The 25,145-nt window shown below is 39.6% G+C and overlaps 1 protein-coding gene across 8 annotated transcripts in view; it reads left to right on the top strand.

The window, feature by feature from the left end:
- The window catches only part of csnk1g1 (casein kinase 1, gamma 1), a 32,632-nt gene extending 7,487 nt beyond the window's left edge, over positions 1-25,145 (top strand). Inside the window, exons 2-14 of one of the 8 annotated variants that reach the window (XM_042228694.1) lie at positions 842-1,252; positions 1,439-1,479; positions 2,365-2,434; positions 10,760-10,908; positions 11,992-12,226; positions 12,335-12,420; positions 14,319-14,403; positions 14,588-14,736; positions 14,817-14,924; positions 15,988-16,098; positions 19,897-20,003; positions 23,235-23,258; positions 24,005-25,145. In XM_042228694.1, coding sequence (XP_042084628.1) covers positions 1,069-1,252; positions 1,439-1,479; positions 2,365-2,434; positions 10,760-10,908; positions 11,992-12,226; positions 12,335-12,420; positions 14,319-14,403; positions 14,588-14,736; positions 14,817-14,924; positions 15,988-16,098; positions 19,897-20,003; positions 23,235-23,258; positions 24,005-24,059 — 1,404 coding nt within the window. In that variant the 5' untranslated portion in view covers positions 842-1,068 and the 3' untranslated portion in view covers positions 24,060-25,145. Of the gene's footprint in view, positions 1-841; positions 1,253-1,438; positions 1,480-2,364; positions 2,435-10,756; positions 10,909-11,991; positions 12,227-12,334; positions 12,421-14,318; positions 14,404-14,587; positions 14,737-14,816; positions 14,925-15,987; positions 16,099-19,896; positions 20,004-23,234; positions 23,259-24,004 lie in introns of all 8 variants that reach the window. The other 7 variants (XM_042228693.1, XM_042228696.1, XM_005942510.3 and 4 more) reach the window with 7 other exon arrangements.

Here is a 25,145-nt window from a genome sequence, read left to right as displayed (position 1 = left end):
CATAATTTAATGTAATCATGTAAGGAAAGAAGTTAAAACCAAAAAGGATTCTACTGAGTGCTCAAAACAATCGGATCAGTGTCCATCAAATTGAGCTTCGGTGCCCTTGCAAGCCAACATGGCTTTATATAATTGTTTACATAATATTCTCCTCTGACTTTGTCTGGCGGGGTTTAGCTGTGGGTAGTGAGATGCCTTCAGAAACACAAACTATGACTTAAGGTTTTTGTGTTGATGCTCAAACTACCTGCTGTGTTTTCTATGACCACTGTGACCTGATTACTATCTCTTCACCCAGCAGCCTGTTAGAGTGAGCCATTTGTCCTTGTTTAGCACTGTGTACTTGTAAACACAGTTTTTTGTTTTGTTTTGTTTTTTGTTTTGTTTTTTTCTTTTCTCTTTTTTTAACAGCCTGTAAACGACTTTCAAAGAGAGTTAAACCTGGTCTCTTATGGGGAAGTTAGATTATGTGTTGTTGTTGTTGTTGTTGTTGTTGAGGAATCACTATCAGTGAAATTTTATGACCTAACATGTAGTCTGGATTTTTCATTTTGTCATTAAAAAACCTTTTGTATTATAACCCCATGAAGTAAAGTGTGATTTTTTTTTTTCTCTCTTTTTTTTTTCTTTTTTAGATTTTTCATCTAATAATAGCAGTAGAGAAAACATAAAAAATTAATATCTAACACCTAAACATTTGAGTTTCATTTTCTGGTTCATTTTAATCTGTGATCATCTATATTCTTTTTGATGCAATGAGGTTTTTAAGAGTTTAATCAGGGTAAAATGTTCTTTATTAAAGGGTAATATCTTATGTATTGCCATATGCTGTTTGTTACAGGTCTTTCACCTTCTCCTTCCTGTGACAAATGTCGAGGCCTAACATCTCTTAGAGGTGAGGGTGAGGACAGGTCGGAGTGTCGGTCAGCTGCATCAAGTTTTGTCCCATGAGAGTGACTGTACCATCCAGGCACCTCCAGTGACCAGGGCTGTGGCTGTGGTGGGCCCGGCCCAGGAGGCCTTTTTGTACATCACTCCAGGCTCCTGCTGACCTGTGCTGCTCTCACCATGGATCAGCAAAGAGACAAGTATGGCGACCGACAAAGGAGCACGAAAGTGTCCCAGGGAGGCCGCAGCGGACACCCGTCGCGGCCATCTGGCTCCTCCAGCTCCTCTGGGGTTCTCATGGTGGGACCAAATTTTCGTGTGGGCAAGAAAATCGGTTGTGGAAACTTTGGCGAATTGAAGCTTGGTAAGCTGAATCTCAATCAAATGTTAAAATATTTATGCAGGACATGATTTGCTAGCAGACATGGATGCTGCAAAGGTTGCTGGAAGTATGTCATCTAATCTATTACAGAGTTATCTTTTCTCTAAAATAGCGTAATTTATTTTTAAAACATCTGAACCATGCTTTTGCTCTCCTGTCTTATTCCAGGAAAAAATCTCTACACAAATGAGTATGTAGCTATTAAACTGGTAAGTGCACTCTTGCTTTTACTGCTTGACTTCTCACATCTGCAGATGATTTTTAGAATCAATTTTAATGCTAAAGTCATTACTTTTAAAGCGCTTCATTATGTGAAAAAGGTCCAATACGGAAATTAGTAATAGTAGGATCAGAAATGTTGGTACAGAAAACATTGAAAGCATGGTTTGGTTTATTGTAATTGCTTGAATATAACAGTCAGCGATAATGAGAATCTGAACTAGATGATTAGCACATTGAAAACAGAATAAAACAGATGCTTACTGTTAGTCTTTCCTCTGTGTTCAGTATTAGGTGTTGATTTTAAAGTGATTTTAAGATGGGCTATTTTGACTGCAATTTGCAGTGGTCCAATCGTAGTGTTGTAACTGTTCTTGAGGAGAAATGTGAGTGAGGTGTAGATGCTCAGCTAGACGTGTCTCTCCAGCGGCTGCTGGACTGGAAATCATGGCTCCTGACTCATGCCCTTATTATTGCTCACCAGAGAGTTGTAATTTGCTACAGAATCAACGTATTAAGCTTACCAACCAAATGGCTTTTAGCTACTCGCTCTATTGTATGGTGTGCTGACACTTGAGCTGAAAAAAAAAAAGAAGTTTCAATTTAAAGTGTGTTGAGTTTGAAAGTTCAGAACAGTTAACTGGAAATAAAGTTTAGAATTTGGGGGCACAGCAAAGTGACTGTTTTAGGTATATTTTTAAGTATATTCAAACTATTTTTCTTTAGCTCAAATGTGATGTTTTGTTGAAGTGTTGCTCTGAATATTGACCCATACACAAACATTTGCAAGGTGAAATTCATAGCATTAAAACTGGATTTATTCCAGTGTTTATGTCCGATTTATTGAACACTGGTCTGATGTGTTTACCATTCAGGAACCAGTGAAGTCGAGGGCACCACAGCTGCATTTAGAGTACCGGTTCTACAAAACACTTGGAACTGCAGGTAAGGTCACAGATTTGTTTTCTACTCCCGTCTGGTGGTTTTATGTGACTTCATGATAGTGATTTGACTGTTATGGAAGATCGGCCTAAAGATTGCATCATTTCCACAACAAGTGATTACTCTTCTCAGGTTACATATTGAAATTAAGCTGACTTTAATCTCCGGGAGTGTGTATATGACTGGATGAATGCCTACGTGCATAGAAAGCATGTTGAACAGTGACCTTGGGTGAAAATAGTATTGCCAGAGGTGCAGTTCACTATGAAAGGTGGTTTCTATTTTCACTTCCATTGGGCTGCTTTGCTTCTGTTTTGGCAGTGAGTGCCAGAGTCTGTGCTGTGCTTTGGATCTATAATGCTTCATTAGGTGGCAAGAACTTGTTTAGAGATTCAGGTTGAAACAGAAAAATAATTTTTGTATTTTGCTGTGATCAGTTCAGGCGCATGAGCCTGAACGGACCTTGCTTCTGAAGTCGCAAAACTCAACTCTATATGGACGTCTTCAGGTTTTGGGCAAGTTGTTGAAGCACAGAGAGTGAAACACAATGTTTCCCACTCAGGATTACTGTAGCCCTTTCAACTGGCTCAAGGGCTTGGCTCAGTTCATTAGTCAGGTTCTACTGTTTAGGCTTCAGATCAAGATAGTGTTGTTTTCCTCATGGAGCCACTGCTGGGTCAGACAGTGCAGCAGTCACAAGCCATCTTTGTTCCAGAAGCCTGGGTAACCTGATAAATACTATTCTAGTGAGTACTTACATCTTGAAGCATGTGCTGTGGTGTGCTCATTTGCAGCTGCTTATCCTTTAGCTCAGTGAATGCCATCTAATTGCTGATGCCCGTCCATGCTTTTCTACCAAAATCTTTACAGCTGCTACAACATTAGCACCATTGTCATGGACAACAGCTTTTTCTTTCTGTGGTGGAATGTCGAATTTGACAAGACCGTCCTCAAGCCATTCTCCAATAGGGCTGTTCGATATAACGATATATATCGGATGACGATATAAAAACGTCTATCGTTTCCTATGACGCTACCGTTTGTTTCATGGTGTCGTAAAATAAACTGTTTACGGCAATATTTTTTTTCATTGTTTTGATGGTCACTGTAGCGGCTATATTAATTTCTTAAAGTTCTCTTATATTTAATATAACCACTCTACGGACCGACAAGCGCGTGTTGTTAGCAACAATGACTGTAAAACCATTGTGTGGCTCCGCTGTCCGCTTGTTTGTTTTCCCACATAAACCTTTCACAATAAAGCTCAAGATCCTGTTGAGACTTTTTAAAATAAAGAATCACGTGAAAGAGTATGCAGAGAGTTTATGGATGAGAAGCAAAAAAGAGCCGTCAGGTGCTAAAAAATAAACCTTAGACTCAAACTTTGAAAGAAAATGGTGGCCGTTACAACTTATGTCTAAAAATGTATCGTTTCATGCATCCGTTAAAACACTGGACTCCATGTAAAGGACGCCCAGCTGGAAACACTTCACGCAAGTTGCCCGAGATTCACAGAATTTACATAAAATGTTACATTTTGGTGATTTATATCGTTGCCAGGACGATAAATGTCTTATATTGGGATATGAGATTTTGGTCATATCGCGCAGCCCTAATCTCCAATATATGCAGCGTGTGTTCTCGTCAGAAGCATTGTTATCAGTCTGTGGGTCTCTATTCACCAATCCTTACGAATAATGTGAAACATCACCCCTAGATACGCCTCTGTAGCGAGGCTCAAGCTAAGGAGTGCAAGGCTCAGTCTCCTGCAAGCTTAAATTATGGTCTCACAGAAGTGTCAGTTAGGGGTTAACACCCACCACAAATGTATTCTAGTGCAGTCCTCCAAAATCTCTGCTGCATGTCCTAATCAATCAGGATTTGACTGACCTAATCGTCAGACGAGCTGGCTCAAATAGGGAAGGGAGTGACAGTGGGAGAAGCTTGGGGGAAAAAATAAATCAAAGATCAGAAATGTGTTGTTTTAAAGCTCTTTGTATGTTGTAACTTTGCTCTTCTCTGTGGCTGGCTGATGGACCATCAACAGCATGAGTAAGAGTAGCCCAGAGACTGGCTGTATGACAACAAACCCTCTGTGCTGGTGGACTGTCAGTCCATAATTGCCTGCGAATTGCCTTTGCCCTACCCCTGCTCAAGTGTGAAACAAGCATAAAGGGCAGTTTTTTTTTTGTTTTTTGACCTCTTCATAGTTTACTTTCAGGAAGTAAGTTCTTGAAGTAACTGTGTACCTGGGAATGAAAGTGGAAATTATATTCAGAAGCCCTTTGTCTTCCACCATTGAGTGTTCAAAACGCAAATCAGCAGCATGCTCAGCTGAACATGGTGCAGCTGTCTGAACAAAGTTTTTTGCATACAACTCTGTGACTTACTGAAAAGGACAGTAACAAATAATTCATTGTCCAACAGTGGCTTAGTTTTACTGGTATAGTATATTTTTACTGGCATCAGAAAAAGTTTAGCTTTTTCTTTTGTTTGAAATGGTCTCAAACTAGTCTTCATCTTTGTCTTGTTCCACTATTTTATTCTTTCTCCATCACACCATTAATCATGATATAATTTTGAGGCTATATTTTTTTTAATCTATTTGTATATATTATCAAGTCTTATATATTTCGTTTGTTTTTTTTCTTTCCTTTTTTCTAAGTAGCTTGTGTAGTTGAAAACTGAAAACGCTTGCATTGTTTGATTAAGCTGACATGGTGAATTTTTAGCAATGAGTTGGTTATTTACATATTTGGCAAAGCAGCATAACATTCATTCAGACCTGTACTTTCAAAAATCTGGCCAGTCTAAGTCTCAATCTTTGCACTTTCTTTTTGGCCTGTCTTGATGTTTCATAGGGAAATGTGAATCTTAAGGTTGTAAATGTTCTCCTATTGTAACCAGTTAGACCAGTTAGTCATGGACTTAACTTATAAAAAAAACTTCAAGGAACTAAAAAAACAACCCAATTACCCCGCAGCCCAAAACACAACAATATTATTATTATTATTATTATTATTGTTATTCACTCATAATGCCTACAATTTGTCCCTTGCACCGTTTGATTTGTAGTGTGAAACAGTGATTTTAGTTTTAATGGTACCCACACTGCCAGCCATTTTTATTTTTCCAGATTATCCAGATGCCCAACAAATCTTATTATCTAGCTTTCAGAATGAAATGCAAAGCAATAACTGACAACTTCTCGGTTTGTCATAAAAGATTAGTCAGGATTTGCTGACGCATCACTGTTACAGCAACCACTAGCAAGAATGTTGGCAGGATCAAATGAGCACCACAGAGAATGAAATTAAGTCATTTTTTAAGTGTTGGTACTAAAGGAAATGGGTGTGAAGGCTAGAAACAATGGAACTATGGAAAAATCTTTTTTTTTTTTTAAAACAGTATCCACGGTTGTCTTGGTAAAATGGGTACAATAATAATGGATACATATCAGATATATTGACCCAAACGAGCTTTTGAGGTCATTTTGTTTTTGTTTGGTTTTAATTTGTTACCTAATGTGCTCTTTAAAACATAGGGATGTTACAGTGTTTAGGGATGACCCCAGTAACAGTTTGTCATGGAAAATAAAAGCCTTTTTTTGTGTCGTGGGTGATCTTTGATGTGCTTTTTTGGAGCTCTACATGCATATGTGATAACCCAACAGGGAGTATAATGGCTATTGTTTTGCAAAGGCAAGGGCTGGAAAAGGCCAACTGTGCGGAAACTCATTAAATATTTAGAGAGTGGGTCTGCCTCTCTTAGTACTAACCTGCCTCTGTCCTCTTCTTCCAGATGGGATAACGTGACCTCATTTCTTCTTGGCTGTGTACTGTGCTACATTCCTCTCAGCCAATGTGGTTATCACAATGTCTGCATGATGGGGTCTTTATGAATTAATGTGGTTTGACTCAGCTGCTCTGTCAGGTGTTGTTATCTGATGCATAAACAACTATCGCTGGATATTAATGAGGATGATTCAATTAAAAATCATGCATCATCTTGCAGTTAATATTTGCCATCGCAATCGGGTGCATCATCGCTTTGGTTTTACAAGCCAGTGAGATTATGACACAGCATTGTGAGGAGGGCAAAAATGTTTCTAAGAGCGTGAGGGTTTGTTCAGGGGTGGGTGGAGATTGTTGAGCTGTTAAAGGTATTGGCAGGCAGACCTCGTCATGAAACACTACACCATCTCTGTAAGCACTGCAGGGCACAACGAGTAAACATGTCCAATGGTGACACAGTTTAATAGATGTTACCGACATGTAAAGAAAAGGCCAAAGGTTAGTGTGTGTGTGTGTGTGTGTGTGTGTGTGTGTGTGTGTGTGTGTGTTCCAGATGTGACCCTGTGACCCCAAAGCTGGTGCTAAGAGTATATGTTGAAGAAAATTGAGCTTCTTTCATTACACAGTTACATTTGAGTGAAAATAATTAGAGAAAATGAGGGATTACAGAAACCATAAAGTGGTGTTTTTGTGTGCTTTTAGAAATTAAAGAGCCCAATGTTCTTGAGTGTGTTTAAAGGGAGACTTAAAGATCGAAATGAACCACAGGATTTTCCTGCAGCTTTTATTTTTGCATAGAATGATAGAGTATAATGTTTGTTTTTAACACCATAGTTGCTGTATAATTACAGATGTTGATTTCTTGTCACTTAAAGGAAGCACAGCATTTTCAAGGGGATTCATTATGCTCATTTAAACTCCTAGAGTGGCTTTGCACAATTCTCAGTTCAAAATTACCCTTGTTTATCTTGTACTGGACCTGAGTGCAGACCGTTACTTCATTCTGACTGACACAAACCATTTTATTTCCTTCATCTTTAAGACCACCCTCCCTGTTTTCCATTCTTATTACTGGCTACCTCTCTGTGTGCCTGAGAGATCAGGCTCTTTACGACATCAGACAGAGCTAAGAGCAGAAAAAAATGGCCTTGAGAGAGTTAACAGAGTTCAAGCATTACTCGCATATATGCTTACTGCATTACTGGTAAATATGTCCACATCCATTTATAACAGTATGTAGACAGAAAATATGGAAAAGCATGTTAGTGTTGTTGTTTGTTTTTTTGTTAACAATGATATTTATTTCACGAAACCGTTAAAATAATCCAGATTTTATTTCAAATTAATTAATAAAACAGCGAAAACTATATGCTGGTTGTAGAGCTTTTACAGGTGAAATGCAAATATGTGTAACAAAATGCCACAGTAGTCAAATAATGGGTCCAACAAATGAGCACATTGACAGCCATCTGCACAGGTTTAGGGAAAGCAGCCACTGAACAACAGAAGCAAGCCAGCAAATACGTCTGTTAGAAATTGAAAGGGGCCAGCTTGATGTTGATTTGAGGGTAGAGCTGAGCAACCAATTGCAGGCTATATCAGTAGTGCAGGCAGCCAATCTAAGATGGATCTGCACGATGTGCAAAATCTTGCATCAGGCAGGAGCTGGCTGTATTCCAGGAGTTTGGTGTGGAGCTGCTGTAGGACCATCACGAGGAGCCTGCTCACAATTTTCTCAGTGAAACCCACCCATTAGTAATATACAGTCTTTGATTTGCTTATCCTGTTATGGCGGGCTGGAGTCTCTCCTAGCTTACAGTGGCTGACGAGTAGCGCAGTACAGTCTTGGACAAATAAAGTCTCTCACAACACTGACATAAACACACACACACACAGAGCATAGTGAGAAAAGGGAGTTCACGCCTACAGTCAATTTAGAGTCACGAATTCACCAAACCTGCATTATATTAGACTGTGGGAGGAAACCCACGCATGCATGAGGAGAACATGCGATCTTCACACACAAAGCGTCACACACTAATCCAAAATTAATTTCTGTAAGATATTCACAGATATTCATTTTCTTCTAACCTGATTACAAAGTCTTTCTGTGATATGTTTCAGCACTCTTGTTGTGCAATCTGGTCTACAACGCATGTCTACCAAAGAAATGACAGTTATGTGGCATTTTGGTCCTGTGGAAGACTTGATCCTTGACTTTGGGTTGAAAAATTGCACATACAGATTTCAGTGTCACAACCTGTGAATAAATGGGGGAGTGTGTCTTGGCTAGGATGAGCTGTCTTCATTTATCATGCATTCACGAGCAATGTGTAGATTCGTGCAGGTTTTAGGTGCATATTTCCTTCAAAATATTGCTCTAATAAAGGCAATCCCTCAGTGCTGTTCTCCGTATTCAGTCACTTTTGCATCCCGTCCACTTTGTTGAAAATGCAGACTTTGTCTATGCTCTGTGCAAATACTGAAGAAACTCTTACAGTCCAGGTGAGCACACAGAGCAGGCACTGCAATCTTTATGTTTACAAAAATTGAAAGAGAGAAGTGGTACCTGCAAAATTGGTAGCTTCCAACAGCGTTTGAGTTTTCCTGTGGAATTGCTGTGTGTGGTTGTGGACAAAAAGGTTCAGTCTTTAATGTTTGTTTGACTTTTGTGCTGTAGACAACGGTGGTTTGACCATCCCCATTGCTAGTTAAAAGCTAGATCCATATTGTTTTAAACTGTTAATCAACTTATTTACCGCACATCTCCAATCTGACACATTTTTAGGCCTCCCACAGGCACACAGGGTTTCAAGCCACTCATTCCTATGGTACAATTAGCAACCCACAGAACTACATAATGGTGTCCAGAAGCACAGGATGGAGCGCAGCATGACTCCTACATGCCCATATGCTTGCTGACAGCATTTATGCCACCTTTCATACTGCAGTGCATTTCCCATTACCCAGCTGGCAAGCCAAATGTCTCCAGCAACATGTTTAATATAAATACATCAGTGCACAAAATTTGGGAGTATTATTTGTATTTAGCTTTTTGTCGGTTTGTTTTGCCATTATTTTGAAAAACAAACAGTGTCGTCACACCTTCATATGGCTAATAATAATAATAATAATAATAATAATAATAAACCAAACCATTACAATGGGGACTGACATCCTGTCCATAACTTTTTCTTTTCTTTTCTATTCAAGCTTATCCATTGAAAGAGAGATGCAAATTTACATTTCAGTGTTGTGTTTAAAGGGATTATTAGAGCTTTGTTAGATTTCACTATAAAATTATTTGCTTAGGGGTTGTCTACATATCTACATATGTATCTAATCTACATGTATACTTGCATCGCAACACACACACACACACACACACACACACACACACACACACACACACACACACACACACACACACACACGAAAGAAGACGGTTACTTTCAAAGTCGGATGCAAAAGATGATTGATGATTGAAAGACTAGGATCTCTTTTTTTTATTTTTTTATTTTATTTTTTTTAACTTTGCAATTATACTGTATGTCCAAGGACTGAGTATAGCTTTATTATTCTGGATCTCCCTTTGAAGTTTCTTGAGAGGACCTTTTTAATAGGAGTCTGACTAGAAGTAAGCACAGCCAAACTTTGAGTCATGCTTCCCTGAAGGCAGTTAACAGTTTGACCTGATTTCCTGTTCTTTGAAACTAAAGTTCAGGCGGTGGTCAGGATAACAACAAAGAATACAAATGTACCACCAATTACAATTGCATGTACATATAACTGTAAATCCTGCAGATGGAATATATATTTAGATTCTGTGATGTGCCTATAATTGAATTAAAACTGCAGGAGGAAATCAGTGCACATGTTGCGCTTTTTTTTTTTTTTTTTTTTTTCTCCCTCCCCCAAGTTTAACTGTTAGAAGGAGCTTTCATTCCCAGATTACACATACAAAGAATTAAAAGAGCACTAGCCTTTATGCAAGTTCCAGTGGCATCGGACTGATCACCCAAGACTAAATTACACTGTGGCAAGAGGTAAAATAAGAGCCGGGTTGACAGATGGACAGGATTTTTGAGCAGTGAGAGTGAGTAGAGCAGACAGATCATAATTCAGTTGGGAGGTTGTGATATGAGCCAGAGAAAAGATTAGTTTTCAGCTTGCAGAGGCAGAATGACACAGTATTTCACCTCATGGTTAATGTTTACCTAGCAGCGTTCTGTCCTCAACGACCTCGTAGTGCTCCTCCTCCGATCGGTCCATTTGAGGGCCTCTTATGGTTGACCTTGGACCCAAGTTGGAAACGTCATTAGTCAAGGGAGACGGGAATAATAAACAGATTTTAAATACTGTATACAAATGAAAAACACTGAGCTATTTCTGTATGTCGTGTTTACTACCCCAGCTTTTGAGAGTTGTCTTGGATTACTTTTAGATACTTTAAAATATATAACATATATAAAGGCAACTACTGGGTTTGTGTCTCCTTGTAATTTTTATTTCTTTCCTCCTCGTATTTTAGCAGAAGGTGTGCCTCAGGTGTTTTACTTTGGGCCCTGTGGGAAGTACAATGCCATGGTACTGGAGCTGCTTGGCCCAAGTCTAGAAGACCTCTTTGACCTGTGCGACCGGACCTTTTCACTGAAGACCGTGTTAATGATAGCAATTCAGCTGGTGGGTTTGGAGCTTTGTATGACACCATCACAAAAACTTCTACTCACTTACTATGACTGATGAAATCAAATACATTGAACATAAAAACTCTGTGAAATTTCTATGAAATGGTTCAAATCACCATCAGCCTATATGCAGAAATGGCACAAAACTATTTGCTACTTAATATAGTAGCTGGAGTTAGACTAACAAGTTCATAATCAAAAAATTAAATGTTTACTGTAGTTTAACAATTTGCATGGCAAGTGCAGCACAATTTACATTTCCAGTTAATGACATATTTTCAGTAAAATCCATTTTCATACTATAGGAATGAACCCTTGTTTCAAAAACTATCCTGGCTGGATATTTCAGAGGCTTAATCCACCAAGCCTTTACATTTTATAGTATGCTCCAGAATTCCCAGTACAAAATGATTCTTATTGAGTAAACTGTCCATATAGCTGATTTTACAAGTCTTGCCTGAATACCTGAGGTTCTTGGAGCTTGTGGAGAGTGACTCTCTTATTACCTAGTATGCAAATTAGCAATCTGTTAGTATATGCATTCTTCTGGGCAGATTTGGGTAGACTGGAAGCTGTCGTGAAGCGCAAAGCCACCACTGATTCACATCAAGTCTGAGCAGCTCAGAGGGTGTAATAACCCAGTCTTTGAGGCGCCTTATGCACATCAAAATTTCTGACGTTTCATTTTGTCAGCACAAAAACTGCAGTGCTCTTGTAATATAGATATCCTCTGGAAAAAAATGTAAAGACCTCCATAGAAGCTCAGCACAGAGGTTTCCTAAAGACTGCATCGCAGCCACCTCACATCATGAATTTATTATGTTGCTCACCTTTAATTTTTTTCCTAAAAAAAGACAGTGATTCCACTGTAAGTGCAACAAGTTAACCTTAAGTGTTAAAAAGTTGTTGTGCTTTTTTTCTTTTAATAAACCATAATGCTGAAATTCATTATAACTGAGAAAATAATGTCAACTTGGTTCAGCAGAAAAACCCATTTTCAATAACTGTGACTCTGATTTAGTGGCCAATTTAAGGAATTTTGTTCATTTACCATGACTGATGTGTTCTTCATCACCAGATTTCACGAATGGAGTATGTGCACTCTAAAAATCTCATCTATAGAGATGTAAAGCCTGAAAACTTTCTCATTGGACGGCAAGGAAATAAAAAGGAACACATCATTCACATCATTGACTTTGGCCTGGCCAAAGAGTACATCGACCCCGAGACCAAAAAACACATTCCCTACCGGGAGCACAAGAGCTTAACTGGTACTGCGCGATATATGTCCATCAATACACACTTAGGCAAAGGTAAGAATGATTTTATTGTTGTTGTTCTGGGACGTCTGTTTGTAAAAGAGATGCTTTGGGACATAGTTGTTGAATTGTGTCAGTGAGATGTTATATCTATTGATACAGAGCAAAGTCGGCGAGATGACCTGGAGGCTCTGGGCCACATGTTCATGTATTTTCTTCGTGGGAGTCTACCTTGGCAAGGGCTAAAGGTATGTAAAGTATATTGACAGTTTCCGAGATTCTTTCATCAGAACTCTAGTCATTGTATAACCTTAAATTCTAACACACTCTGAGTTGCTGTGTAATTTATATTATTTACCCATCAGTAGCTGCGGCATGTGCTGAAAGTCTGTTCAAAATGACTGAGAAAATGTACTTCCGAAGAATTCAGCTTTCATTGTGTTTATCTCCCCATTGGCACATTTAAGTTTTTCTTAATGAATATTAAAAAAAAAAAAAGACTAAACAAAGGTTACAGTTGAAAATGAACCAGCTGTTATTTTGTGCTCACAGTTCAAAATTCATAATCTTTAGAAGCTTTTCTTCAGGCTAATGTGTACCGAGTGGTACAGTTGGTTGTTAATTGAAGCAGTAAGCTTCCTATTCCTCTTTGCTTACTACTCTGAATCCTTTCTGCTTAACCACCTGAAAATCTCCCAGAAAGTTGATTCTGTTCATCACTTGACAAAACGTTTCTCCCACTGAAAACGCTACGTCCAGATGAACAGAATCAGCTTTCTGAGATTTCCTTACTTTGATTGAACATGCAACAAGAAACCTTAAATCAGTGGTTCCCAAACTTTTTTTGCTAGACCCCCCCTTTGTTTTACAAGAAAAATGCCCCGCCCCCCCGCAAGCATGCACGCACACGCACAAACACATCCTCCAACCACACACACCCTTATTTTGCTCCATTGCGGTTTATTTCACACCTCAAACATTAAGTAAACAATTAAAAATTACAGGTAGTAATAAAATAAACTACTAACTCTTTTACGCTGCGTCCACACCTACACGGGTATTTTTGAAAACGCAGCTGTTTCGTCCACACGTAAACGGCGTTTCGAATCACCGAAAACTGTATTCCTCGTCCACACGTAAACACAAAAAAGGAGTTTTAAAAATCTCAGAGTTGGTCACGCAACGTCAAAGGTCTGTGCCTTTTTTCACATCACGCTGTGCGCCACGTTATTGTTTAAATGAGATGAATTGCAGAATGGCAGATAGTCAGATTAACAGTATTTTGTCTCTATCTGCAGGTTTTACACGCTTACATATACACACACAGTTACTGTCCCTCCATTTACAAAGGCAAAGGCGTCATGGTGTGATTATTTTACGTGTAGTTTTTTTCCTGTGTAATAATATTCAACATTGCTGTCAATAAATTTTTCAAAAAATGCCTCTCTGTGCAAAATGGGTTTAAAAACATAAACAGCTGTGGGATACTGTTAGTCCGTGATTTGAACCGAGGGAACAAATCGTGGCAGGATCAGTCTGATGTTATTTGTATCCCGCTGTAACTTTACTGTATAAAGAGCTAACATCTCCAAAATGTCAGCAGTAGTTAGTCATTACAACAAGTGTGTGTGTGTGAACTAAAAGTCAAGAATGTGGGATACTGTTTGTCCGCGATTTGAAGAGCCCAGCGCGTGCTCCCGACGAAGGGAAAAGCAATTCTGCAGGGGGACCTACCTCAGCACTTGTGCAGGTGAAGCCAAAGGGAAGATATGCTTCACCATATTTTTCTAGTCTTTGGCTCAGAATGAAGTTGGTTTGGAAACATATTCAGTGATGCTTCATCTCCTGCTTTGCGTTTGTGTGGGCGCCCCATGCTAGCAGTGTCCAAGCATTTTTCCCCCCCCGCTTTTCATACCGTGCCCCCCCTGCAATGGCTCTGCGCCCCCCCCTCAGGGGGCGGGCCCCACACTTTGGGAAGGTCTGCCTTAAATGGTCTTGATGGCAATAAAGTGATCAGTAGTATCATGCTGTGTCTTTGTGAAACACATAATACTCCAGTCATGGAAGCTCAGTTGATTTTTCAGAGAGAGCGTTTACTTCAGACACATTAAACAAGAAAAAACACTTTGCTTTGAATCTTTTTCAGGCTGACACACTGAAAGAACGATACCAGAAGATTGGAGACACAAAACGAAACACTCCCATCGAGGTCCTCTGTGAGAACTTTCCAGGTATGCTATTGATGGCTGTAATCTCACTTTTGGATCAGCTTGTGAGCCTTGATAGTGTGAATACTGGCTGTGATGTAACGTGATTTTTCAGATAAAATGATCTAAATGTCGTCCCACTACACAATTTGTACGGATTTATCCTCATGAAAGGTGAGAACATTCTTGTTGGTTCTGTGTAATACAGAGGAGATGGCCACCTACTTGCGATATGTGAGGCGGTTGGACTTCTTTGAAAAGCCAGACTATGAATATTTGAGGACTTTGTTCACGGAACTGTTTGAGAGAAAAGGATACACCTTTGACTACACCTACGACTGGGTTGGCAGGCAGATTGTGAGTAACGGATCACATTTTACATGTCAGTAATTTCACCTGTTTGACTGCAGAGCTGAATTCATTGTTATTCCCCTCAGCCCACACCGGTGGGGTCTGTCCATATAGACTCTGGAGCATCTGCAGTCACGAGAGAGAGCCATCCTCACAGAGACCGACCCTCACAGCACCCACCAATCAGAAACCAGGTACGTCCGGTTGAGCAATGGGGACCAGACTGCTTCTTGCTATGGTCCAGTGGATGGACCCATGGTGCATTACAGCCTGAAATTCCTTTTACTCTCTGTATGATGATCTCTTTGCCAAGCAAAGCTTATGTGCATGCAGTGACAATAGGATGTGCTATGCAAGTATTCTTTTGAACATCTCTTTATATTTAAATGCTGGAAAATTAGTTTTAAGGCATCAGGGCAAATTTATCCCAGTCATCTTTGGCTTTGTGTTTTTGGATTTACTGTGCGCTTTAGATATTGTAGATAAACTTTTGGCAAGTGTTTAAGACCATAAATTAAATTAAACTAAATTCTGGTTATTAAAAGCAGCCCACAAAGATGAAGGCTGACTGAAATAAAGCTTTGTAATCATTCACATATTCTACAGTGTAGAATAGAGACACTTAGGGAGAACTTTTTTGGGTATATATGGGTTTTGTGCCCATGTTGTCAGTGCACCTGCTTTTCGATGCTATTTGGGTGCTATAAATGCAAATTTCAGAGCCAGGGTTGAATTGTCGCAGTCTATGCTACAAATGAAGGACTTGAATAGCTGTTAGTTAGTCTGGTTGAATTTGATCTACAATTTTGCGTGTGTAAACGCATTTGCTTTGAATCCAATTTAATTCATTGCTGGTATGAAGATGAGCTGGAAAATAAATTGCTGGCTTTATAAAGCTCTGAGCATTTAAATAGGTTACTTGTTAGTGGTTCATGCTTATTTTTTTGTTATTCAGGTGTAATGAGATTGAGGCCAGAGTTTGAGACCTGTGAGCTTAACTCCATTAGGCTTCAGGCTCATTAGTTTCTGATTCAGTTTTATGGCTGAAGCCTTGCTATGATTTTGATTCACTTTTTTTTTTTTTTTCAATTTTGTTCATTTATTTTTTTTTCTTCTCCATATCTCATGCTGCTTTGCATGGTTACCTTGCCTCGCACACCCAAATATCCATCTTTCCTTCACCCCCCTCCCCTTCCCATTGCACTTTCAAACCCACTTCCCTTCACATCACCGACGCCACCCCCGATTCCTAAGCAGACAGCAGCCTCAGATCGACGAGGAGCATGGGAGGTGCAGCCCGCACGCCAAGCAAACTCCTCCTATCTGACCTCCCACCTGACAGCGGACAGGCACGGGGGCTCAGTGCAGGTATACACCCCTCACCTGATCAACCGGCAGCCCCCACCCAATCTCCATGGAGTCAGATCTGTCTCAAATAATCCAAACAAAGATAAATACACTCATAAATATGGCTTGTAAATGGAAGGGAAAGGCGCAAAGGCATTTTTGTGTGACACAATTTCTTTTTCCCCCTGCTTGGGGAAACGATATATTTTCAAGGGATTAGTCTTATTTTGAGACAAATATTTTATTTGCGAGTTAAACAACTATGAAAAATCATGTTTAGCAAAGTACTCAAGCATTTAATTCATATTATTATGCAAATTATTTTGCTACTGAACTGGCATTTTTATTCATCTTCATTATCTAAAAGCTCATAATTAATCGCAAAACACTGATATAGTAACTAATGCTTTATGCCAGACATGAATTGCATTTGTTAAGTGTTTTAGCTTCATGTGTGAGACAGATCTACAACCATATACCCCCCTCCCCCCTCCAACCCTTTTGCCCCTGGCTGGGAAATGTTAATTTTCTGCTCCACCATATGCATGTCATCTGGTGCTACCCACCCCAGATGGTGAAAGTGTGATTTAGCTTTATAAACAGCAGCCCTTCTTGGGGCATTTTGATCTCCGGTCCTACAACTCTTCATGATGCTTGGACATTCTTTGCAAGATCAAGAAGCCTTCTGCATGGCAGAACGACCTGGCATAGCTAGCTAATTGCATGCTTCTAAACCATTATAGGCCTTTATGCTTAAAGGAACATATTTTAGTAATTTTGTCTCCTAGCCCATTCCAAAGATTGTCTCGGTCTTCAACAGGGTTTGTATTGCTTCTGGGGATTCCTTTTACTAAATGGCATTCACTTAAAAATAGTTTGGAAATGTAAACATTTTTATACATATATTGTGAAACTAGATCATTCCCTGGAGTGCCATTGGTAGAAGCATGGCACTCTGTGAACACAGTGTGGAGAAAAGGGTGCTGTGACCAACGCAGTGGTCATCAGACTTGGCTTTTTCAGGCTTTATTATATTACACATCAGAATCAGTTATTTAACTCGTTTAAGTATAGATCATCAAAGAGCGAAATCTCTCTTGTCCTTTAATGCAAACGCAACTTATTTCCTTTAGGATAACTGCTACACTGTTACAGAAAGATCTTTTTTTTTTTTTAATGTTCTTTTTTCCAACATTTCGTACACAATCAGGTGTATTATCCTGATCTACTGATGCGTACATATTCAATCAGGTGAAAGTGTAAGGGGAAGTTGTTGGCTTTTTTTCATATATTTGGGCAAGTAAACCTGGAAGTTTACAGATAAACACAGATTCTTTTCTTTCTTTGTGTTGGGGGAAAAAAGTCAGCATATCAGCAAAACAGGTTTGGCTTTTAAAGAGGCAGGCAGGGACTTTCTGTTGTGTTTTTTCTTTTTTTTTTTTCTTCCTGTATCATGAAAAAAACAAAAGGAAGCCAAGTTAATATCTTTTTTATCACAAAATGTTTCCTTAAAAGTCATTATACAGCTCAGGAATTCTCTCTCAGTTCAGTGAAGGTAAGAAAAAAAGACTGAATAGGTGTGCTCGTAATTAGACACTCGTTCAGACATCTAGGATGTGCCTTTCTGGGAAACAGAGACGCACTGAGTGGAATTCAAGTTGAGATTTGATTTTACTCGTCTCTATGGTGCCTTGGCTCACATGTGTGAGCAATGCTGCTGACTGATTGCGTATGATAAAGTGAGTCCACAACAAGTGCGTGATGTGAAATGAAATTAAATGTGTGAGTAGACGTACAGTCACATTTAATTTTTTACAGTCTGGCTACACTTTACTACCCCACCATCTGCACTGCTAGTTTGTCTTATCCTATCTGTCCTGTCCTATCCGTTGCATATTCTCCTGTCAGGATTCTTATAAATTCAAACATTTGGGGAAAAAAGGATGCCTGAATGAGGTGTCTTTTTGTGCCTACTAGGCCCTGGGCCAATCAAAGACAGTAGGAGTAGATGTGTTTGGCACAGACCAAAGAGCTTTTCAGGAGAAGACCCACACACACAGTGTGAAGCATGTCGGTAGATATGGTTTGGGGTTTCTTCCCCAGGGACTAGAAAGCTAATCGATTGAACTATTAATCCTGGAGGTCACCTTTTAACAGTGTAATGATTGTAAGCACACAGCAAATCCACCAAGGCCGAGCAAGAACACATGGAGGGTTATGAGATTGGCTACAATAGTCACATTTCATATATGAAATATGTCTGGACAGTTGCATTCAAGAATGCATACAAGAAATTATTATTTATGCTTAACATCGCAATACTAGCTTGAAACCAAGTGTTTACTTCTTCTCGACAGGAATATTGAGAATTTTCATTGTGGTAGATCAAAGAAGATATGTTTGCTTTCCTAAATATGTCCAAAAAGCCAACAAATCCACTTCACTCCACTTTTCACGATCTATATGTGCATGTGGGTGCACACAAACCCATTTTTGTGACAAATAAAAACATTGCTTCTTTTTACAGGCTCAAGAATAAATGGCTGCTACTGGCATCTTGATTTTATGATTTGTCCTTCATCTAAACATGTTTTTTACAGAGCAGGATTACAGTCACAAGGGGTGTGACTTTTGTTTTTTTTTTCTCCCCAGAATTCCTGCTTTATTTTTAATAACTAAGAATTTTGACTTTCATCTCAGAATCCTGATTAGTTCTTCGCAGAACTAAAGAAAACGCCAGAGTTCTGAGGCTGAAAAGTAAAGATTCTGATTCTTTTTAGAATTCCGAAAAGGGTGGAAGAGTCATCACCCACGAATACTTATAATAAAAATAATGTTTTTTTTCTTCAGTGGCCCCAATCCTCTTATGTATGTTTAAGAAGTCCTTTTACGCATTTAGTTTTATTTTTAAGTAATGAGTCTATAGGTTTGCTGAATGGATTCCACAAGCAACAGAAAGATGTTGGTGCAGTTTCGCTTTATACCAGGGGTGGGCAATTGATTTTCCCAAGGGGTCACATGATAAACAAAGACTGCTGAGGACTGCACCAATAAGCTGAACTCAGTTCTGCTCAATATTAACTATTTCTTTGTTAGCTTACCAGTGCAGCCCTTCTCAGTAGTCCCAGTTTCTCATGGGCCCTTTGGGGAAAATCAGTTGCCCTCCCCTGTTCTATACAAATCTATTAAAATGAGTTTTCTACATGTAGTTGTAATTGCCCATGTTTGGTGAAGTCTTTACTTTAGTTTCAGGTGTGGTCACTGGTGAGACCTTGCCCTTGTATACTGTAGGGACACAGCTTGTTTGTTGATGGAAAGCTACAGCCCTGTATTTACGTGATATTGTAATTACTGCAATCTGAAATTTGCTTGCCTCCCTCCCAACCTGTGCTGTCTTTTGGGATTAAGTTTTGACTCTTGAAAGTCTTTTATTTTTTCTCTCTGGAGCATTTCAACATTCTAACTTTGGTGACTCGTTGCTGTTTTGGGGCAATATCGATACACTCTGATAACAAACAAGACTGTTTGTATGACTTGAAGCTACAAAATAGTAAAAAAAAAATATAGCAGAACCATTCACAGACTGCAAGCCAGGTTTTTCTTCATGTTGTGGGGTTTTTTTGTTTTGTTTTTTTGCTGCCACGAAACCAGTTTCTCCCAATACAAGCAAAACTAAATGAACTAGAGTATTTGTGTTAACTTGTTCTTTGTTAACCAGGTAAACTTTCTGTCACAGCAGTATCTGGTTTTTCCATACGTATCTGTTGTGTGGACACACATAAGTGGTTTAACTGAACTTAACACCAGTCTGTGTCACAGGTGGTCAGTTCAACCAACGGGGAGCTTAATGCAGACGATCCGCTGGCTGTTCATTCCAACGCCCCAATTACAGCTCCGCCAGAGGAGCATCCGCCCGACGAGGCCAAGTATGTGTCATATAGCCACCACGACTCTCTTCCATGTCCATCTGTCGCTTCCTCTCTTTCCCTCTTACCCTCCCTCTGTCTCCTTTTGCTATCGTCTGGAATTGTGACAGCTCCAGCCACCAGCTGTCATCTTCCACCTGCCCCTCTTATCTGTCTGGGTGTGTGGGTTTACGATCTGCAACCAGTCTCTATATCCCTCAGTGAATTTTCCTTTTCTGTAAAAATAAAAAAAGCCATTGTACAGTACTGTGCAAAAGTAAAAGCCAGCCCTCATTTCTTTAATAGCTCTTTGGAAATCACCCTGGTGGAGGAAAAAATACAAAACTATTTTATATCTATCAAACTATGTTATCTTTAAGATTTTTCCTAGATTCAACTTAAAATGGAAGCAAGTTTTGTTTTTACGATGGGCTGCTAGTAACAATATGCCTAAAGTTCTTTGCAAAGTTGTTTATGTGTAGACACAACACTAGTTCATCCTTTGACCTAGGAACCACTCAAGCATAAAATGACACATAACTCAGTGTTAAGTGGTTTAACATACTGAAGAAAAAAAGCAGCCACTGGCCGACAGAATGCCTGGAGAACTATTGCTCAAGAGCTCTTAAAAAATTACAGGGAAGCCTGGCTCCATGGCAGCAAAAAATAAAGAAATGAAGGGTTGCCTCAAGACTTCTGCACAGTACTGTAGATTAACCAATGCACCCCCTCATGCCTGTGCCCAGCCAATCAACCATTAACATAGACTACAATCTCTACAGCACACAAGTAGTGTAAAAATCATTGAAATTAGTGTTGGCACTGGTTTGAGCTGGTAGCAGGAACTAACCGGTAAATGGTGCCAGTCTTAAGCATCAGCAGCTGGAATGGTGCCACGCTGCATGGCTGGCCAGCCACTGAAAAAACTGCTGTGCAAGCTGAAGATCACACGGTTCGTCTGACTGACAAGAAGTGAGGGCAGCTCTTAGGATTCACACAGCTCTCAGACTAAACAGTATATAATAATGAGGAGATGCATAGTTTGAAACGGAAGTAATAACAGAAATGTAGGAATCAACTTTAAACACATTTTCTTTATCCACCATGCTTTATGCTATTGATTGAGGGAGGCAGCCATTCCAATTTAACTTCAGCACTGGACCACTTGACTGGTCTAGATTCAAGTCTGCGGTGGAAAGATTTATGATGCTGGGCCTATTTCATACAGCGCTTTCAGCTCCAAGTGCTTTACATTAAAGTCCAGACATCAAACAAAGTCAAATAAGACCAATAAAAATAGAGGAGTTTAAAAAAAGAAAAGAAATATAAGTAAACAAATTAGATTGTGCGTAACTTTTAATTTTACATGCAAATAAACAAAATTTGAGAAAATTTGAGCAGAGGATATTTACTTTTTACTTTTTTAATTTCAATTATTCACAAATTTCTTCAATTAAAATCAATTTTTAATAACCGCCCCACTGAGTAAGTAACCTCAGAATCAGCAACAGCCCAACTGAGCCTTAAAAAAAATGAAGTAGTTAACCCAAAAACAAAATTGTTTTGATGATTTTAAGACATTTCTGGCCGCAGCCTTCGGGCAGCTGCTCGACAGCTAAAACGTCGTGAGGACTGAACTTCATAGCACGTCCCTGACAAACTGTAACAGTGTGTATATATAAATAAATAAATAGTAAGTGTTTAACAGAACACCTTGCTGAATTGCTGGTCCATTTTATGCTCTTACTTCATGTAGTTTATGTATACACTGGTGTTCTAGTAACACATCAAAATGAGAGCGAGCGCACTATTGAACCCCTAAACACCCCAGGAAAAAAATCACTCATTGCGTACTGCGTTTTAATATGCTTTACATATAATTACTTATGAACATGTTTTAGATGAGTTCAGTTCAGCTGTCTGGGAAAGTTTAATGCTGAAGCGATTAACCATGAACCAGCTTTAACAACAGTGTTTATAAAGTGTCGCCTCCTGAATCTCCGAGCTGCGTGTTCTGTTTTTAATGTGCAGTCATTTCTCTCTGCCCAGATGGCCGGCCTTGCTGCTGTTGTCTCCTTTCACACAATTGCGTGATATTATGATTGGTGTGTTTTGTGCCCATCTCCTCTTTGATGCCCCATCAGACAAGAAATTTATTTTTATTTTTTTAATGACATATTGATGGCAAATTGATTTAAAATTGGCCTTATAGGAAATATTTGGTGTAGTTAAGCTGAAATAATACGACATTTTTATTCACAATCATGGACTCGGTCTAAAAAAGACAAAAGGCTGTCTTTATAGGACCAGTTTAAAATGTTAAGCCTCAGTTGCACAGCCCTAGAGACTGGTTGGTGATCATCTGGCAAACACAGGTTGCTAGGGAAAAATGTCTATTCTCCCCAACTTTATTGGCAAGTAGTTGCTGGCTGTTGCCGGCTTTTTCCATGTGAAAGTAGTCACAAAGAGTGCGTCGCAGTGAAAAGCTCGGTTTGGGCGCTAATGATACTGACACGGTCGTTTGTAGTTTGCATGAAACTAACTTGTCTGCAAACATTGAGCTGTAGTGGAACTAGGCCTGTGGGCCTAGAAACTGGTCCATTAGACTCTACAGCATCCTATGTCCAAAATAGGAGACAAGTTAAAGTCACATGATTAGTGGTCATGTGACTGAATACCCACATGTTCGGGGTTTTTTTTTGGTTTTTTTGCATTAATATTTTCACCTATTTATGGGATAGAACAAATCTAGTTACTTAATTGTTTTACTAAACAAAAATAGTTGCACTACATTATGTTAGTACTTGTTGTAGCATTAAAACGTCTAGCCACCCACAGTGCACATTTGCCCAGTTTAAGTGAGCACGTAAATGTCAACTCTTGTGGTTCATTGTGTTTAACATAGAAAATGAAGTAAGTATAAGGACACAATGATCTACGCACCAAGCAGCTTTTATTAAAGGATTTAACATTTTAGAAACATGCTCAAAACGTGATGCCGTATCACCCCCGTTCCCGGGAATTCTAGGAGACATAATAAGCTGCAGGGATGTTCTGTGACCTTCTCTGTGACCTTCTCTCTTTTAACCTCTCAACTTTCTGTCTCTGTGTCCACCTGTGTCCTGTTGGTGCGTGGGTGTGCATGTTTGTGTGGCATGTTCCCAGCCCCATCATCTCGGTCTCGCTGTATTAATCTATCTTTCTTTTCTCTTTACTCTCCTCCTGCTCCTCCTCCTCCTCCTCCTTCTGTAGCTGCGTGAAAATGCTCAACCTGTGGTGAGTCCCTCTCTGCTCGTCCACATCAGACTCATGGGACAGGGAGTGGACCAGCCTAGGCTGGGCCCAGTGGAGTTATTTACAAAATGTAACCAGACTCTCACTGGTGCATATTATATAGTGCCCACAAACACTGTCAGCTGTGTTTACTGCCAAGTTTCTGCCCGTTTTCTGCATTTAGTAAACCTTGCTGCCTGACAAACATTAATAAATAATATCAGGCCAGAAAGAAAAACTCTTTTTAATTATGGCTCCTTTATAACTAAACATTTGACTTTAGGTTACAGCCTTTTTGCATGGAACACCACTATTTGTTAAATATTAAATGAATCTGAGGGTATCCAGTCACTGTCCTATGTCCTAATCTGCTTTTTTCTTGTCTTTGTATGTTCTTATTAACCGTTCAGGCTCACCGTGTCCTGTGACTTTTGTGTTCACTGCTTCCTTTTTAATTTATTTTTAAAGATTTTACCTAGAAGTATTGCCTTCAGAGTCAGTTTGTAGTTTTTGTTCCTCTGCCATTTGTCTGTTAAAATGGTGGGAGGTGAATACGCAAACGCTTGGTGGATGGGAACACATCCATCGTGTCCATGTTAAGGTGTTACTGAGTTCTTACTGTTCTGGTTTAAAAGACAAAGAGATAAGACTCAGATGAGGCTCCTGTGATATTTAACACACTGCCGTGTTTGTTCTTTCTCGTGCTTCTCTCATCCACGCGCTCATTTAACGTCCACGTCTTTCTGCAGGTGTTGCTGTTTCTTCAAGCGGAAACGGAAGAAGAACACGCCACGGCAAAAATGATCACGCAGCACCAGCCTGAAACGTTCCAGCTGTTTGGCTCAGTCGATTGTGATTTTATTCGAAATCAGTAAGGTCCCGTTCAGAATAGAAGAGGGAGTCATCTGAGAGATCTTGATTGAATTGTTCTCCGTTTTTTGGACAAGTTTAAAAACGGTTTGCTGAGATGTACAAGATGCTTGTGTCTTCTTGTGGGATTTTTTTTTTTTTTTTGTTGTTGTCCTTTTTCTTCTTCTTCGCCCTCCACCCCTCTGTCAAGCTGTGCCGGGTTGTGTTGCAGGTCAGTCAGCCAAATGGGGAAAAAACCTTTCTGATGGAATTTTGCAGAGGATAATCTTTTTTCCTTCCTCCCCCAAGACTCCCAACATCAGTATTTTGTTTTCTCTTTTTTTCTCCTGAAGAGGAAGAGATGGCACCTCCTGTGGAAACTTGCTTCACTACGATTCCTGCTTGACTCATAAAATCATCATCTTCAGTTCCTTTCTAATCTCCTAAATGCATCCTGCCCTCAGTTTGCAAACTCATTATGACACAAAGCCCTTTATGATGATTCCTGATGTAGGAACTGAATGTAACACAAGAAGAGCCAAGAGTGTAACCGCCTATCGTCACATACAGGCACAAAGAGCATCAGTCTGCCATTTGGCCTCTGCACGTTATATTTTTTGTTGTTGTTGTTTTCTTTTTCCCCCCGTCCTCCAAAGAGGTCAACTCTGGCACTGGGACCGGGGCCTGAGACATCAGAAAACAGAGACGCCTCATGTACAGTGTTCTCTGCTCATGCTGCTTGGTTAAAGCGCTCCCCTTAACCTCGCTGCTGTCAAAACACACTACAGTCTCTTTGGACTCTCCTGCAGTTTTTGCTCCTACCCTTCGCTGAGCAGCAACATGACACTTGTAGATGCAGGGGGGTGGGAAAACAAATGCTATTTATGCTATTTATCTCTCGGTTTCCACCAGTTTTTCCTACTAATTCTTAAACATACGCACTGAATGTATGGACAGTAAAATAAATGACTTTAAAGCATTTATATAATCTGTCACGTGCACGGGAATGAAATTGCAGTTGGGGAGCTGAGACCAATGTTT

The sequence above is a fragment of the Haplochromis burtoni genome, unplaced genomic scaffold, assembly GCF_018398535.1.
Source record: "Haplochromis burtoni strain Fernald_Lab_line unplaced genomic scaffold, NCSU_Asbu1 Contig_343, whole genome shotgun sequence".
Classification (NCBI taxonomy): domain Eukaryota; kingdom Metazoa; phylum Chordata; class Actinopteri; order Cichliformes; family Cichlidae; genus Haplochromis; species Haplochromis burtoni.
This window is presented reverse-complemented; position numbering and strand designations above follow the sequence as displayed.